At 36.0% G+C, this 18,264-nt stretch overlaps 2 protein-coding genes across 3 annotated transcripts in view; one reads left to right on the top strand and one right to left on the bottom strand.

The window, feature by feature from the left end:
• LOC107582117 (glutamate receptor ionotropic, kainate 5-like) overlaps positions 1-5,999 on the top strand; it is a 55,451-nt gene extending 49,452 nt beyond the window's left edge. Inside the window, exons 14-17 of the mRNA XM_016267854.1 lie at positions 713-962; positions 1,806-1,934; positions 3,233-3,354; positions 4,573-5,999. Of these exons, the coding sequence (XP_016123340.1) occupies positions 713-962; positions 1,806-1,934; positions 3,233-3,354; positions 4,573-5,178 (1,107 nt within the window). The 3' untranslated portion in view covers positions 5,179-5,999. The remainder of the gene's footprint in view (positions 1-712; positions 963-1,805; positions 1,935-3,232; positions 3,355-4,572) is intronic.
• A 445-nt stretch (positions 6,000-6,444) lies between these two features.
• Positions 6,445-14,564, bottom strand: LOC107582156 (nectin-3-like protein). 2 transcript variants are annotated; one of them, XM_016267882.1, is made up of 5 exons: positions 14,240-14,564; positions 8,545-8,653; positions 8,078-8,103; positions 7,596-7,627; positions 6,445-7,436 (listed from the first exon to the last, which is right to left on the bottom strand). In XM_016267882.1, the coding sequence occupies exons 1-5, from the start codon at positions 14,487-14,489 to the stop codon at positions 7,233-7,235; spliced, it is 621 nt and encodes a 206-aa protein (XP_016123368.1). In that variant the 5' UTR covers positions 14,490-14,564; the 3' UTR covers positions 6,445-7,232. The 2 variants fall into 2 exon arrangements, with proteins under 2 accessions (XP_016123368.1, XP_016123369.1); XM_016267883.1 differs by having other exon boundaries at positions 8,078-8,100.
• Positions 14,565-18,264: the final 3,700 nt, after the last annotated feature.

Raw genomic sequence — 18,264 nt, 5'->3', positions numbered from 1 at the left:
TGTCTTTGCAATGTTTTACTCTTTTGCAGCGTCTTTAAAATATTTCTTAATTTCTGTGCTTTTCTCATCAAATATTGATATATGTGATTAACTATGATTAATTAGAATGAATGTGCATATAAATTAATTGACTGTAATGAATTTGTAATTAACTTCCAATTGTTTATTAAACTTTTATCATGGGGTTGACTGGTTTCAGGTTTTAATATCCCTATAGAGACCAAATGTTTGGGAAAAAAAAAACGTGATTTTTTTTTTTTTACTGCAATAAACTGAATTATACATTCAGTTATTTTTGGTTGGGATACTGTAATTTGTAGTGTTTATGTTCATCTTACTTATAGTTGTCACAACGAAAAACTTGGGATTTGTTCCTCTAATGATATAAGCACCTTCTTTCACTGAACATCTGTTAAAAAAGAAAAAAAAATGTTTCAAGCCCAATTTTGTACCATATTCATGGAAAGTGCCAGCAGGCATATATTTGCATATGCATTTGGATGGGTTTTGAATCTCTTGTTTATTTTGTTGTTGTTTTTGCTTGTAGTTTACCCTTGGCTTACAGACTATCTATTTTCGTAGCAGTTTTTTGTTTGCTCAAGAGTTTTTACCATCTGTGTGTCTCACTGTTTCTTTTCTCATTGATTTTTTTTTTGCATGTTAAATCGTGTTTAAATGTTTTTTTTATGATGTATGTATCCTGATGTATTATACATCCTCTCCTCCCCTCTTTCAGAACTCTCGTTATCAAACATATCAGCGAATGTGGAACTACATGTATTCAAAGCAGCCCAGTGTCTTCGTGAAGAGCACAGAGGAGGGCATTGCACGAGTCTTGAACTCTAAATACGCCTTCCTGCTTGAAAGCACCATGAATGAGTACCACCGCAGCCTCAAATGCAACCTCACCCAGATCGGAGGCCTGCTGGACACCAAGGGTTATGGAATCGGCATGCCTTTCGGTGAGCGAGAGGGACATAATACCACAGAAAATGATCTCAGCTCATCCCTACATTTGTAGAAATTAAGGAAAAAATTAGCACAGTAACAAACTTACAATGGACTGGGAATCATGAGGTTTTTAAACCATAATTACATTTAAAGGGATAGTTCACCCAAAAATGAAAATTCTGTCATTAATTACTCACCCTCAAGTCGTTCCAAACCCGTAAGACCTTCGTTCATCTTCAGAAAACAAATTAAGATATTTTTGATGCATTCTGAGAGCTCTTTGACCCTCCCATAGACAGCAAGGGTACTACCACGATCAAGGTCCAGAAACGTAGTAAGGACATCAGTAAAATAGTCCATGTGACATCAGTAGTTCAACCGTAATTTTACGAAGCTACAATAATACTTTTTGTGCACAAAGAAAACAAAAATAACAACTTTGTTCAACAATTCTTCTCCTCCTCATCCAGTCTGCTGTGGTTTGCCTCCATTTTGGGGAGTATCACAACGCATGCGCGCACTTCCACTTCGTGTAAACAACTGCGCATGTGTCGTATTCTTGTAGCTTCGTAAAATTACGGTTGAACTTCAGTTCTATAGAAGGCTTCATTATGTCTTTAACACGTACATTGAGGTCAAAAACTCTTGAGACCACATTTAAAAAAGTAATGTAATGAAGAATGCTTATTTAAGGCTCTGCGTTTCTAGGTCACCAATAAATAAGCAAACTGTGAATTCATTTGACTATCATCAGACAGGCTTGTTTTTACAGAAGTGAATTATGTGCACAATTCATTGACACTTCCTCATGCTAAATCACCAAACTATTACATCTGCATTATTCTGTCTCCCAGGTTCTCCTTTCAGAGATGAGATCAGTCTGGCAGTGCTGCAGTTGCAGGAGAATAACAGGTTGGAGATCCTAAAGAGAAGATGGTGGGAGGGAGGGCAGTGTCCCAAAGAGGAAGACCACCGTGCCAAAGGCATGAACCTCTCCTGCACTTCAACGCCATAATCTCCTCTCATTCTTATCCCTGCTGAAAAATCCAGTTGGAACCGGTAGATGTGAAGAACATGGTAGTTGGTCAAGCAGCTACAATGTTCTGAAAAAATGGCTGGTAGTTCCAAAAACCAGCAGGTAGCTGGTTTGTTTCTGGTCCAAGATGATAAAAAACAATCTATCAGCATGTGCCAACTCATAACCAGCTAGAAACCAGCTACTATGTTCCAAAACACAGCAGGGATTTCACACACCCACTGGAGGGTGGGGACTTGGTTCTAACTATCAGTTGTTGATTATATGGCGGCAGATCTGAATGCAAGCTTAAAGGAATTGTTCACCCAAAAATTTAAATTACCCCATGATTTACTCACCCTCAACATCCTAGGTGTATATGACTTTCTTCTTTCAGACGAATACAGTCAGAGTTATATTAAAAAAATATCCTGCTTTATAATGGCACTGAATTGGGGGGTGCATCCATCCATCCATCATAAAAAGTATTCCACACGGCTAGCATATTCTCACTGGAGCTGACGCTATGCCTACGTCCTACATCATCCACTGGAACGCCACTCTCTTGTGAACACACGTAGGACAGTTAGCGAAAGATAGAGATAACGGTTTTAAAGTTTTTAATATGGATATATTTAAAATTAATTTAAAAATTTTGATTAATTTTAATTAAAATATAATTTTTTTTATATATGGATATTTTTCTTACAAAAATGCATCGTTTCGCTTCAGAAGGCCTTTATTAACCCCCGGAGCCGTGTGGAATACTCTTTATGATGGATGGATGCACTTTTTTGTGCTTCAAACTCTTGACCACCATTCACTGCCATTATAAAGCTTAGAAGAGCCAGGACATTTTTTAATATAACTCCAATTTTATTCATCTGAAAGAAGAAAGTCATATACACCTAGGATGGCTTGAGTGTGATAAGTCATTTTAATTTTTGGGTGAACTATCCCTTTAAGTCAATTGTTAGAAAGTGAATTGTAAGAAAGGGACTGGGTTTAGGTGGACTAAATGATTGGAAAAGTCTGGCATGCATTACCAGAGAGAAGTCTGTCATTTCTGGAAGATCAATTATGACAGGTCAAAAATGAAACACAATGGATGAATTGTTCACAATAAGCTCAATTGCATTTACAAAATAGATAAGGTGAATTTCCACTTCATGCCGACTTTAGGAAAGTATATTTATTATTTTCTCTGTCTGTGATTAAAGATTCATAGATGCAGATTGTTTAAAAGTGTTTAATTGACTGTTGCAGGTCTTGGGATGGAAAACATTGGCGGTATATTTGTGGTGTTGATCTGTGGCCTGATTATTGCTGTGTTTGTGGCTGTGATGGAGTTTGTGTGGTCCACACGGCGATCAGCTGAAACAGACGAGGTACGGCCTCTCTCCTGCGACCGCCAATATCACAGTCACTCTACAGTAGGTTACAAAGCAACCCGCCGACTCCTCGCCTTAGTGTGTGTCATAGTGAAGTCCAAATCAGTGGTTGTGTTATGGTGTGCATGACTACTTGTGTAAAAATCTGTAATACATACTTCTGTGATATATACAAAAGGTAAAAAAAAAAAAAAAAATTTTTAATGAGTTTGAAAGAAGTATCTTATTCTCACCAAGGCTGCATTTATTTGTTTAACAATACAGTTAGAAACATAAATATTGTGAAATCTGAAATAACTGCTTTATATTTTTATGGAAACAGGATTCTTTGATGAATAGAAAGTTCAGTAAACCGCATTTATTTAAAATGTAAATCTTTTGTGATATTATAAATGTCTTTATTTTCACTTTTGTTCAATTTCATGCATCCTTAGTGAATACTGTTATGGTGTGCATGACTACTTGTGTAAAAATCTGTAATACATACTTCTGTGATATATACAAAAGGTAAAAAAAAAAAAAAAAATTTTTAATGAGTTTGAAAGAAGTATCTTATTCTCACCAAGGCTGCATTTATTTGTTTAACAATACAGTTAGAAACATAAATATTGTGAAATCTGAAATAACTGCTTTATATTTTTATGGAAACAGGATTCTTTGATGAATAGAAAGTTCAGTAAACCGCATTTATTTAAAATGTAAATCTTTTGTGATATTATAAATGTCTTTATTTTCACTTTTGTTCAATTTCATGCATCCTTAGTGAATACAATTATTTTTGTTTGTTTTTTTTAAATATTACTTAACCCAAACATTTGAATGGTAGTGTTTCACAGTTTCCACAAAAATATTAAGCAGCACAACTGTTTTCAACATTGATAATAATAAGAAATGTTTCTTGAGGAGCAAATCAGCATATTAGAATGATTTCCGAATGATAATATTTTGCGACATTACTGTTTTCACTGTATTTTTGATTAAATACATGCAGCCTTGATGAGCATTAAAGACTTCTTTCAAAAACTGTATTTATTAAAAAAAAAAAATATATATATTTATACAAAAAATTTATTTATTCCAAATGGTAGTGCTTATGTTGCTATATATGCTAAGATATATATATATATAAATTGTGATATATATGTGTGTATATATCTGTGATAAATACTAATCTTCCTTTGTTCAAGCGTTTAATATATTTTTCTAAATGTTCAGGTGTCTGTATGTCAAGAGATGTTGACAGAGTTCCGTAACGCAGTTTCCTGCAAGAAAAGTTCTCGTCTTCGCCGCCGCCGACCCCTGTCCAGCTCTCTGGCCCTTCGACACCCCACTCGCATCACTTTAGGGGCCCCGAGGCCCCTGCGCCTTGTCCGAGAGATGCGCCTTAGCAACGGAAAGCTCTACAGCGGTACTGGACCCCTGACCGGAAGTTCAGGACCAGGAGGAGGCCCCTCAGACATGGGCCCCGGCCCCCAGCGACTTCTGGAGGACCCGTTAGTTGCCAACAGCACCCCCACAGTGGCTCTGGGACCACCCGCAGTGACAGTGCCTCTGCCGCGGGGCTGCACTCATGTGCGAATTTGCCAGGAGTGCCGGCGTATCCAGAGTCTACGCACAACCTCTTGCACACGCATCCCTCCCTCTTCTGCCCCTCTGCCTCGCCTGGCCCCGCCCCCTCCACACTCATCCTCCAATACAGACAGTGAAGGCGGCGGCGGCCTGAGCCCGTGCCGGATAGGCCACTCCCCGCTGGCAAAAGGCTGCACTTTACCACCACCTCAGTCTAGCAACAACACAGACCTGATGGGAGAGCAGAAATGAGAGCAGAGAGACTGACAAAAGGGGGAGACAAAATTATGACTCGTTTTTGCAATATTTGCCCCTTTTGTTCAAAATTACAGACAACTGCGCTTTCCATCTTTTATTTGGTATGAGAGAATTGTGCTTTTTTTAATAGCCATGTGTCACATCAATGATTCTTTTGTACTACTGAACAATGTACTATAACACTGACCATGTCTGAAACAACCTTGAAAATGTGATGGTAAAGATTTAAGACTCTCAGTCTGAGGATTTAGAAATGCTTCACGATAGGCAGCACAGAGATATTAAACTTCCCCGTGATTCTGATCTTCAGGCAGCACACAGACGTCTGCTTGCGATCAGAGGCACAGACTCTCCTTCCCTTCAATGACTGAACTTGGTCTCTATGTTACGATAGAGGTCATACACAGGAAGTAGCACAGCGATGCTCTCTTTTGGACATCATTGTCTCAATGATACTGTCCAGATCAGAGCCAGACCGCAACAGAATGAGAGCACATGCGTTAACGCTATGAAACACAAACTTGTTAATTAAAAAGATATTCTAAACAGATATTCTTACTTTTCTGTACTGTACTTATTTTTAAATTCACTGTCTGTGTAATTTAATTCTGGGGTTGTGTTGTCTGAATTGGAAATTAAAAATAGAGATACTTTATTGATACTGAGGAGATCAACTCTGACTGAATATGTGTTATTTGAAATGAGGAGCTGTGTGTTCATTAAAACGTGGACTTCGATCTGTCTGCAAGAACTTGTGAGTCCGTAAATTGTGCTGAAAATCACACCACATACCTCAACCCAAATTTGCACTCACGTGCTTGTCTGCATTCACCACAGATCAGCGTTTTTTAGAAACAGAAAGTCAGACATCTGATGTTGTGGTTCAGCTTAACATTTTTCCCACACACATCAGTGCACTGAAAATGACTGATGGAATTAAGGAGGAAATAGAAGAATCACAGATGTTCCAAAATGGCACTGAACCTCTTTTTTTATTATTATTCTTTAAAAAGTTTCTATACAAATGTGTATTGCATATAAAATTATGGTTATTTACATTAATATTACATTACATCTTGAGGTGCAGAGGATATTTTAAATGAATGTATCAACGGGTGAGTTTTTAGAGGTTGAGGAGCTTTTCCAACCAGTTGATCATGTAATGTTAAAACTATAGGCAAAAAAAATCCTTTGGAATACAAATTTGAATTAAAAAATCCATACTAATTTGTTTTTAACAACATTAATTTTTCAATTTTTTATTTTACTTTTTTTTAAATTGTCGACCCTTATGCTGTGTACAGACTGGATTGTGTTTTTCTGCAGGCAATTTTGTTATTCTAAATCAAAGCCCACAAAGAGATGAAAATAAAGGGACACTTAGGAATAAATGTTCACAGTGGGTATGTATTGGTATGTATTTAAATCAGCTCATTTCTTTCATTTTAAGAAGTGCTGAGATTTGTGACTTTTTGCATAGACCACACACAGACTCAAGTCTAGCTCTAAAAAGAGAACAAGCATGCTTTTTTAAACACTGTCAGTGTCAGTTTTTGGCCCATATTGGCAGGGGATTTTTTTTTGTCATTTTTGCTTTTTTATTTTGATAGGACAGTAGGTTTTGACAGGAAGCGAAGTATGTGAGAGAGGGGGGGATGGGGTCGGGAAAGACGGCTATCAGTCCATTCGCAGCAAGAACGATAACAATAACGATAAATTCATAATTGTCCATATGTAGCTAACGGACGATGACGTTTTGTTTATTATAAGCTGGAGTTTTGTTGTCTGCTGCTATAAATGCTCAAGCTCTTTAAAGTCAGATGGTCAATGGTTTTGTCCTCCATCAGCTGGAAAAAGGTCATTCCAACAATATTGTTCCTCTGTCGTTATCATTATAGCTTGGGTGTGGACTTCCCTATTGTTAGAATTAGAATGATTATTAAAATGTTATAGTTGTCGTCCTTGGTGTGATCGGCCCTTTATTGTCTCTACTGTTCAAACACCTCATTAACAGAAATCTGTAGTGGATGTGACGTTTGTACTCAAAATCAGTCTTTTTTCACCTGTGCGTACACAGTTTCCTGCTCTGCTGTGTGGAAACCCAAAGCAGTCTGATTGGCTGAGGCTCGCAGTGATGCTGATCCTGACCGACCACTGAAGGAAACCGCAGCGTATTCAATGTCCCCCGATGACGAGGTGCTTCTGTTAGCTTTACCTGGTTTCGGTATTGTGACATCAGAATATGTGACATCCTAATACAGGTAAAGAGAAGTTGAGTCATTTACAGAAGCTCATGGTTTGACACTTGGGAAATATGACTTGTTTATGAGATTAGGGATTGATTGCATCTTTCACTAGATAACTTTTTCTCCCACAGTTAAGATGTTGTTCTCAGCAGCAGGAAGTCTCACCTGTTGTAGGTCACTGGGGCTCTGAGTTGTGTCTAGTAAAGAGGCAAAACACTGGTCAAATAGCATCATGATACATGGTTTCACAGAAGAGGAATGGAATCAAAGGTCTAAAGGCGTGACTTAGCAGTGCAAGAACAAAAGAGAAAGTAAAGAGCCGCCCATACAATCCCCTGTCTGAAAGTCTGTCCCCATGATTTTGTAATCCGTACTCACCAATTTTTTGAAGCCATACCCTCAATTTTGCAATTTGTACTTACAGATCATAAATGGCATCCTCAGATTTGCATAAGATTAATTAATTCATTTTAAAATCTGTTCCTATTTGCATTTACTCATAGAAGATACTTTTATCTACAGTAATTTACAAATGAGAAACATAAAAGTAATTTATCATGCAAGAATTAGCAATATGTTCAGTTTCACAATGATTATTTCCTTTAAAAAGGGAGATTTTAAACAGCCCATGTTAAGTTTATACTTACAATAAGTGAAATTGCTGCCGGCTCTTCTTCCATGTGTAGCAAAAGATAAAAAAAAAGAAATGTTAAAGGTGTTTTAACATCTTGTGATAACCTTATGCTGAATACTGAACATGATAATGAATTTATTAGTTACAGCTCAGCCACTTTACTATTGTTTTTACTGTTATTCAGTATGTGCTTTTTGTTAGTTTGAGTGAAGATAAAGACAGTGGAATATGTTGTGTTTGTATAAATATGTCTAATGCTGGCACATTATCTTGGTTTTACTGTGCTGGATTAATCATATTAATCAAAAACAAAATAAAAATAGATCTAAATCAATTTTATGAAAAATTAAAGAACCTTTGAAAATGAATTTGATCATTTAAAACCCTGTGTAGCAAAAGTTATTAATTAAAAAAAAAATGTTTTGCTTTGCTAGTTGGCTGATGCATTTACTAAATGTTAAATGTTTTGTAGTAACATACCGTCTGTTGCGTAGGAATGAATACCCCACAACAGCTGTAATCATAGTGATGAGCACTACAGCAGTCACAATCCCTACAGCCTCAGCGGTGGACAGAACAGGAGGACTGCCTGTGGACAGGTAATAAACCAGCAATGTAAATCAGTAGTAAGTCTGGGGGTGAAACAGCATTCATGATTGTAATGTGCACTTTCTATTCACTTTCACCACTGACTCAGAGTATTAAACTTTGGTGATTCATTGTGATACCAACAAGAATGATACCTAAAATTGTGCTGCTTATTTTCACCTTGGAGACACTAAAATGGGTGATAAAACTGTGGCATTAGGAACCATTACAGCAGAGGCAAGCAACTCTCATTCTTCAGAAAACTTAAAAATGTAGTTAAAAGGTTATAATTGTTTAATTTTTTACACAATAGCCAAATAACTAAACTTAATGCTTCAGTTAATATGTTGGCAAATTAAGGCAAGACACTACAGGCAAAAACTTTTTTTATGTGTGGGTCAATTTTTAAGATTTTTGGATTCTGTTTGATTTCTGTGACGTGTTGTTTCAGACTAGTGGAAAGGAAACAAGAATATACATTCAGGTTTTTATTTTATTGCACTTTACTATTTGTTTGCGCCTGTAGATTTAAGTTACGGTATATATATTTAAAGGTTATTTTCTTAAAAAATAGTTTTTTCCCCTTGCACTGAGCCAGAAATCTCCACTTTAGTAGCACTTACATACACCAAACTTTCCACTTTTATTCCTATCCTATCCTAACTCAGAGGTTTGTTCTGGTGAGTCTACAGTGGTCAGTTTACAGGTTGCAATTACGAGTTCTACAAGGACACGTTGGAATCTCATAATTAAAGGGTTAGTTTTAATGTATTTTTAATATAACTCCGATTGGATTCGTCTGAAAGAAAAAAGTCACATACACCTACACTCTTAAAAATAAAGGTGCTTCACGATGCCATAGAAGAACCTTTTTGTCTAAATGGTTCCATAAAGAACCTTTAACATCTGAAGAACCTTTCTGTTTCACAAAAGGTTCTTTGTGGCGAAAGAAGGTTCTTCAGATTACAAAAAGGTAAGAAAGAGATGGTTCTTTAAAGAACCTTTGACTGAATGGTTCTTTGTGGAACCAAAAATGGTTCTTCTATGGCATCGCTTGAAGAACCTTTTGAAGCACCTTTATTTTTAAGAGTGTAGGATGCTTCGAGGGTGAGTAAAACACAGGCTAATATTCATTTTTGGGTGAACTAACCCTTTAAGGTAATTATGGCATGGTGTGGATGCACCTTTGCTCATAGTCAGACCATCAGCATTACAAGAGTTCATTAAACAATAACTTAATATACTAATTTTTAAAAAACAAAATATTGCTAGGTATTTGTCTATTTTTGCTCCATTAACAAAAATGACGAAAGGTCCTGTCCAGTGGTGGCACTCCTGAATAAGTCTGGTTGATCAAATTAGTCAATGATTCAATGACTCATTCATAAAGACAGTTTACTATTGACCAGGGATGGGCAGTATTTCAGATACATGTATTTAAAATACATATTTGAAATACAAAATACAACATTTTGTATTTCAAATATGTATTTTAAATACATGTATCTGTTTAAAGCCTTTGGGGGAAAAAGTAATTTGTATTTAAATACATTTAAGTTAATTTTGTATTTTCAAAATACATAAAATACTTTGTGCCAGACTGTCAACCTCTTTATCAGGTTGCTGATTTTGTGCATCGACTAGTTCAGACACCTCTCCTACCCCCAACCCCAACATTCATGCATGTGAGCTGCAGCTCTACAGCTCCATTCAGCATTGGGCGAGGCACTTTTCTGGAATAATATAGGGTGAGGATGTCATGGTCAATTGTACATGCTGATTAAAGTTAAAATAGTGCATCATTTAGATTTGCCTTCAGTTAACATGAAAGAATAAAAGAGCAGCAACAACAAGGGAAAAATAGCGTTAGCCAATCAGTTTTGATAGTTAGCCTAATCGTTGTTGTTTTTTATCAACTAGTGTTTGTCAAATGTGTTTAAAGCATTACTGCATGTTAGGGCAGGGTGATATGACAATACACATTGTGGCAATAATATAAAGTGTGAATAGTTCAATGAAGTGTGAATTGATTGAACGTTTTCTAAATCGTTTACATAGAAAAAGGCCTATCCATGCAGTTTTTAGTGGGAAAACGCTGGAGTGGAAAAAGAATCATGAACAAATGGTTGAGTAATAGAGTGTGACGTGGTGCAGCTGCACTTATTTTAAGCGCAGTATGCCGCAAAAGGAAATTTTAATTCACACTTTTAAATTCAGTTTTTTTGTGTGTGCGCGTGCTCAGAGACTGGAGTGGAACGCCGACAAGTAGGCCTATCCACCTTTTTCTTGTCATAAAAATGGGCGCGGCCATTTGTAATTTCTATGGGTCTGGCTTCCGGTCTCATCTGGCGTCCATTCCGTCCAGCTATTTTTAGCTGAACAAAACAGTTCGTTTTGCTGCTTGATATTGAAAGTTGGTGTGTCTTATCGTATTATTTTAATGTATAATCTTAATTATGAACACACTGGGTTGTAGTGCAAACAGTTTTACCGTTTACTGCACGTTGTTATTCTCCTCGTTATTTACCTATAGCGGCTAATGAACCGGAAATCTCACCCATAGGCTTACTTCCGCGTTGAAGAAAAAGGTGGATACTTTTGAATTAAAGTATGGAATGAATAATGTGCCAAAATTAAACAAACAAATTTCGCAAACAAACTTGATCTGCTTTGCAAAGGAAAACTCGACTGACAAACAAACGGAAAGCGATTTGCAAATACAATGGTCAGAGTGATTGAAATCGCAGAGGTGTCAAATAAACGTATGCTTTACAAATATACATGAGCGTACATCATATTTCACAAATCAATGCTACGAATTGCATGTAACCTTTGAAAAAATACCAAATTTAGTGCATAAAAATGCTGGGCTGTTTTGATTGTGAGACACTCGCCCTTTTTATGCGATCACTTGGCTTGATTTTCTCACAAATTGAGCAACTTCCTCTTTCAAAACAGCAGATGGCGCTATGGGTGATTTTACGATAGTCTCTTGAGAGAAGTGCTGAAACACATTTATGAAAATGAGCGGTGAACAGGTGGGTTTCTGTCTTACTGTATCTATAATGAACCTTATGTTTATTTGTTACACCTCTGCGATTTCGCTCACTCTGACCATTGTATTTGCAAATCACTTTCTGTTTGTTTGCGAGTCGAGTACTCCTTTGCAAAGCAGATCAAGTTTGTTTGCAAAATACTGGATTTGTTTGTTTAATTTCGACACATTATTCACTCCATAAAAAAGGCCCTTTCACACAGGACGTGGAATCATCTGGCACTTTCTCTCGTAGTGGAAGCCTTGTTCATACTTTCACCTGCCTCTACACCGCGAACCTGCTGACTGCGCGCTCCTTCCTAGTTTGTCAAACAATCATTTTGTGAGAACTTTAGGAATAAATTGATTTCTTCACATATTAACTGATTGTGGGTCATTTTGGAGGACACATGTGAAAATGTTTCTGAGTACACTCTAATTAAACCCACAAAAAAGAATCAAAGAATCGTGTAAAACCCAGTAAACTTGAGATTACGATTTGTGACATTAGAACAAAACATACTGTATGAATATGATAACATATGTATAGCCTATAACACTAAATTGAACAATACTGATTATTGATTACTACTGATAGCCTACAAAAAAAAAAAAAAAACTTTGAGCAAGTAATTAAAGGGGTCATGAATTGAAAAATCAACTTTTACTTGAGCTTTTGACATATACAAGGTCTACTAAAAGAATATCCTGTAAGTTTCAGAACTGAAAACGTCCTTGTTACTGAAATAAAAGCTTTTATTGACATCAGGCCCAGCAAACGCCAGATCCTGAAATGTGCCTACCTATGACGTAATAGATAGGTTAAACTCCGCCTCCACAGAAGAATATCAACGCCTAATTCTGTAGCCCCACCCACTGATTCCCGCATGACATAGGGAAATAACATAAGTGGCGCTAAACCGGATCGAGCAACCAAGCAATAGCATTACACATGCCGTTGAAGATCGCAATATATTGTGCAGTTACTGGTTGTGGAAGAACACAGTCGCTGCATAACCTTCCTTCAGATTCAAATATTAGGAATGCGTGGTTGAACTTTATTTTTAATGAAGTTTCAGCTCACGCGAGTAAATCATTGATGGTTTGTTCACTTTATTTCACCGTGCAGATTCCGTTGGAAACAAGACACAGGTCGATGCTGGATTTGCAGAGAGACTGAGATTAAAAAGCAAATGCTGTGCTGTCTATATTGGATCCGACAGGAATGGCACAGCACACATATGTGAGTAAAAAATATTTGTACTGTGTCACTATTGCTTTGTTAGAGATCGCTTGATATGTACTGATTATATGTATGTGTCTAACCAAAGTCACAGAAGGCTCCAACTATGAAGGACGTAGCTTGTCAAACAGACACACAGAAAGTTAGTTTACTATGCAAAACTATTATCCAATCATAGCAGTGGGCGTTTACTTCCAAGTCTTCAATGCGGCACGCCCATAAAAACCGAGCATTTCTTGAGCCGGCCTCAAAACCAGGGTAGAAAATAACCTATTACTTATTGATTTTGATGTTTTTTAATGTAAAAACCACGCTAATGTCATAAGTGGACCTCAGACAACAGTATAAAATAAAAAAAAGTCAGTTCATGACCCCTTTAAATGTATACTTTCTAATTTGAATAAACTTTATATACAACAAAATACATTTTACATGAAATAATTATAATAATTTTTTTTTTGCATTCAGATTAAGTCCAGATAGATTTTAGCTTATAGGGATGTCTACATTGGATGGCAAATTTCACATGTATTTTCAAAATACAAAATACTGTATTTGTATTTAAATAAATTTTTCCACTCAGTATTTTGTATTTATGCCCATCTCTGCTATTGATACTGGCTTAAATAAGTAAACCGAAAAAAGAGTCTATACCCCACCACTAACACACAAACTCTGTCTAGAATACTCAAACGCAGACATTTGGAGTGATACATTCAGGGAAAAGTCCCAGCACTATTGGACCTTATGTGCCACTCAGCCAATCAAATTCAAGGACCAGGTTTTTGTTGAAATTTGACCCCTGTCAGATTATTGCTCTTCTTAGTCCCCAGAATGGTTAGGTTTATGGGTAGAGGTGGGTTTGAAAATAAAAAGGAAAAAGAGTTTTGATATATATATATATATATATATATATATACCTGTATATATATATAAAATATCTTCATGGAACATGATCTTTAATTAATATCCTAATGATTTTTGGCATAAAAGAAAAATTTATAATTTTGACCCATACAATGTATTGTTGGCTATTGCTACAAATATACCTGTGCTGCTTATGCTTTTGTGCTGCAGGGACACAAATACTCATATCAAACGATCTGTTTAGCAGATAAAGCAATAGGGATGACGTAATGAAAACAGTTACACTTGTGTTGTGACATTACTATTATGTAAAATGACAGTAGCCTACTTATAATGCTTAATACGATCAGGCTAATGTGCTACTAGGCCTTCTACTTATAATAACAGCAACAGTTTCTTTAGATGCCTTGGTCAGTTTAAATGAGTGGCATTTACTTACGTACCTTCTAACACTGTAAGAGTGGTTTGTCCTGTATGACTGCCGCTAGGGAAGGTTGTGTAATCACAGCTGTAAACTCCCTGATCACTCATCTTCACATCTTTGATGATGATGGAGGCCTCATAGATCGGAGGAGAGCTCTTACTGAAGCTAACTCTGTCTTTCAGGAATGTGTCATGCAGAGAAAGACCATGGCCCATGCTAAAGACCATGATTTCACATTTACTGGACTCATTCTGCCACGTCCACTGCATTTGTTGTATTTTGTCTTCTGTGTTTCCATGGATATATTGGCACAACAGTGTGACATCATAACCCTGGTACCCAGTAACTTTAAGATTAGTGACAACTTTCTGTCCATGCAGTACTGGAAAAAAAAGAGAGAGTATAACATAATAACATATGGAAAGAAGATTCTTTATATACATGTCAAATATACATATTTCCTTAAATACATAATGTCTAATATAATCAACAAAGAATATATAATTTTATGTTTATCCATCATTCTTAGTGAGTTCTTGGCAAATGCAAAAAAAAAAAAAAGCATGTTCATGGATTTTTGAATATATTCAGTAAATCAGTTCAGATCAACAGAATGAGAGATATTTAGAGGAAGTGATACAGGAAAAGAAAAATTATTAAAATCAATCATATCTTTTCACCATCTCAAACAGAAAACTTTGTAAAGATAGTTTGTAAATGTTACAAGAGATGATATAAATACTGTACGAAGGCTATGTTCTGGTGAACTAGATTTAGCACTATAATCATTTCACAAAGAATTTTGATCATATAGCTATTAACTTTATACTGCATTTGCAGTCGAGAACACAAAAATGATGCATTAAACTTACTGCATAATTTCTCTATTGAATATTTAGGAGAAAAAACTGCAGCACATGACATTAGTTCGGTTTTTAAAATGCGAAAAACGCAGTAATAATTCACTAACCTGTAAACACAGTGGTGCAAGACAGCAGTAGAGGAATGAACACATTTTGTAAGTCCATCACAAGCTTTCATTTCAACAGAGCAATGACACACGCTGTGTAACACCAGGTCATCTTATAAAAAACTGTTCAAAGTTCAGTCACGTAAAGGGAAGTTAAAACAGCTGCCTACAGCCCTGACAACTTGTAGATGAAGTTGTTTTAAAACAGAAGCAGAAAAAGCAGAAATGCTGAGAGCAGATATATTTCCTAGAAGCTGCATTTATAGAGTGGTGAAAAATGGTGGTACATTGTATACATTTCTGGTTTTGACTAAAAATCACATTTAATGACTCATCAATATTACAATTAATTGATTCCACAAAAAATTATTTTATTTTTGTATTTTAACATTTTAGAAATAGCATTACATCTAAAGAATCTTTATCTTTACATTAGAAAGTTTAATTGATTGGTTTGACATTTGTTGTTAATTTTGATGTTGATGGTCACTTCTTAGATTTCCACAAGATCAAGGTTTTACATTAATGGAATTACCAAAAAATATTGTAGTCAATGTTCTGTGTGTGTCTGCTACTGTATGTATAGTATATATTTATTGATTATATAACTTGGAGCTCGAGCTGAGCCTGTGTGTGTTGGTCATTTGTTACAATTGTGTCAAATGTCTGATTTTGGTGACTCCAGTAGAAATTATCAATATTAATATTTTGTTTGTAAATTGTTTTTGAGGTTGTTCAAATAAAAGAAGTGTGGAATAACATAGGCTAGTAAAACTAAAACTAATTAAGTATAATTTTATATTTCCATCAAGTCAATTATATTTGATTATTTCTTCAACTTGAATAAATCCAGTTAATTCAGATGTAACGTGACTGACATGATCAAATGTAAGTCTTGACTCTTGTTCATATCGAGTTCATGAGCTCTCTGCATTCTATAACAGTCGTTTAACTAGTTCCGATGATTTACGCAGCAGCTGCAGCTCCTGACAGATGAGAACTCGATTATGGTTTCTCATGGTTTGATCTGGACACTGTGGATGTTGTCATGTTTTGGTGAGTCTTTAGAAATTCAGAAAAACAGAAGATGTTTAGGGTGTTTTGGTGTGGTGTTTAGTTTCTGTATTAGATAACTAGTTAGTTGGGCCTATTTTAATTATGTAATTGCAAAAAAAATTTATGTCTGCCAACTAAAAATTCTACTATAAAAGTAAAAAATGAACAACAGTAAGTTAAATATTTATTGCAGAAAAATGTAAGTATTCCTCCTTTTGTCTTTCTCACTTTCTTTGACATAGTAGGACAATATTTAGGTGAAGATCGTCTCAGGTTACGTATGTAACCCTAGTTCCTCGAGGGAACGAGACGCTGCGTCGGAAACGCGACGCAGCTCGAGTTCCTGAAGAGGAACAAACGCTTTCTGCCGACTCGGTCTTGAGCAGGAGCGCTTCACAATGATGAACCTAAACTCAGACATGATCAAAATATATAGAAAGCTTTAAATTACTACTTTAAAACTAAATAATTCAAATCGAAAATAGACTCCTAATAAAATAAACTCTTTCATTATGTAAACCCTGCATTTCTCTCTAAAGGCACATCCAATTAGGAGATGGCGAGTAATTTTTTCATCACTATAATTGATGGAAGGCCCGATTATAATTTGAGTTTTATTTTATAATGCCGTACAGTTAAAAAAAATAAAACACTAAATATGATGGCATATATGTAAAACTTTGTCCTATATTTGTATAGCTGCCTTTTCTGATTTTTATGTTGCTCTGTTCTGAATAAATAAATATCGGAGGCTGCAGTTTCAGGACCACAGATCTAGGACCGCAGTTCTAGGACCCTATTCTTTTGTAACAGCGCCACCTACCGAATCGGATCACTAAAGATGGACGACACGGACAGCAATCAGAGTGAGTAACTTTACCGATTTTCAATTAAGTTTTATTTTTAACCTTAAAAGGATGCAAATTTTTCCTAGCCAACGTGAGAACTGCTAAGAAATAATAATTAATTCCCGATTGCTAGTTTTATTGATTATTACGATGTTCTTAATTCGTGGCCATGATTTAATTAAGCTAAACCTTGTTGACATAATGACTACAGTAAGTAAATCTAGCCAGCACATTAATTAAACTAAAAAAAGATGATAAAAGCATGTTGATGTGAGATGTGTCAGATTTACCTGTAGCTTACTGTATTAGTGTGAAAACTTGTTTGATACTCATTGTTTAAGCATATTAGTTAAGTATAAATCATCTGGTTCACCAAGGGCCTTAATTAGGAATAACATTAACAATATCTTTTAATTTTGCTGCAAATTATTGTATCTTTATCTTAAATGTATCAATTTCCTCAAAATAACTGCTTTTGCACCATGGTTTGCCCATAGGGTGTACTCAACGGGAAGCCCTCTAAGTGGTCTCATAAGCTAACCTCTTCCTGAGTGCCTGTCTACCTCGACAGTGAGGAACAACTGTCCTGTTTGCCTATCTGAGAGGAGTGCTGCAGAGGACAGCAACACAACTGAGCTTCACAGATGAAGTGCAGAGGTATGCCGGACCATGTAATGTGTTTGTGAGTATCCTGCTCCTGCACTTACATAATCTACTGTATAAAATGCATGCTGGTGCTACTTGTGTATGGAGCAATGTATAATGGCTTGCTGTTCAGTAGTGCTATATAGTATACTTAAATTAACTGTTTTTTCATAGGCCATCATATATGCCCTGGCTGTCCTACGGAATTTCTCATTGCAGGAGGCTGAGCAGGTCTTCCTTTCTGGTCCGGATTATCATTACAGGTCAGAGTAGAATGTGAATTATTTTTGCACAATGCCCAGTGCACCTTTTGTTACTGATATTTCTGTTAACCCAACAGTGATTGTTCTCTGATAACTATTTCAGTGAAGTGGAAGATTTTAATAGAAGGATTGACTGTAACACTTTCTATGAAGCCTGTATTTATAATACAATATAAGGTTATTCTTAAAGCATTATAAGGAATGAATAATGCATTATAAGAAACCTTATAATATGTTGCATCATCTTATAAATAATCGTAAG

This window comes from Sinocyclocheilus grahami, unplaced genomic scaffold, assembly GCF_001515645.1.
Source record: "Sinocyclocheilus grahami isolate Dianchi unplaced genomic scaffold, SAMN03320097.WGS_v1.1 scaffold40.1, whole genome shotgun sequence".
NCBI classification, from domain to species: Eukaryota; Metazoa; Chordata; class Actinopteri; order Cypriniformes; family Cyprinidae; genus Sinocyclocheilus; species Sinocyclocheilus grahami.
Note: the sequence above shows the minus strand (reverse complement) of the source record. Positions and strands in the feature narration are given on the sequence as shown.

Bases quoted from the DNA above. Each gene is read 5' to 3' on its own strand.
- LOC107582156 (XM_016267882.1), bottom strand. From the start codon at position 14,489: ATGCAGTGGACGTGGCAGAATGAGTCCAGTAAATGTGAAATCATGGTC. The intron at 8,654-14,239 runs GTACGTAAGTAA...ACCTGTCCACAG, and splicing joins CACTCTTACAGTGTTAGAAG to GCAGTCCTCCTGTTCTGTCC. The intron at 7,628-8,077 runs GTAAGTATAAAC...CCTCTTTACTAG, and splicing joins CGGCAGCAATTTCACTTATT to ACACAACTCAGAGCCCCAGT.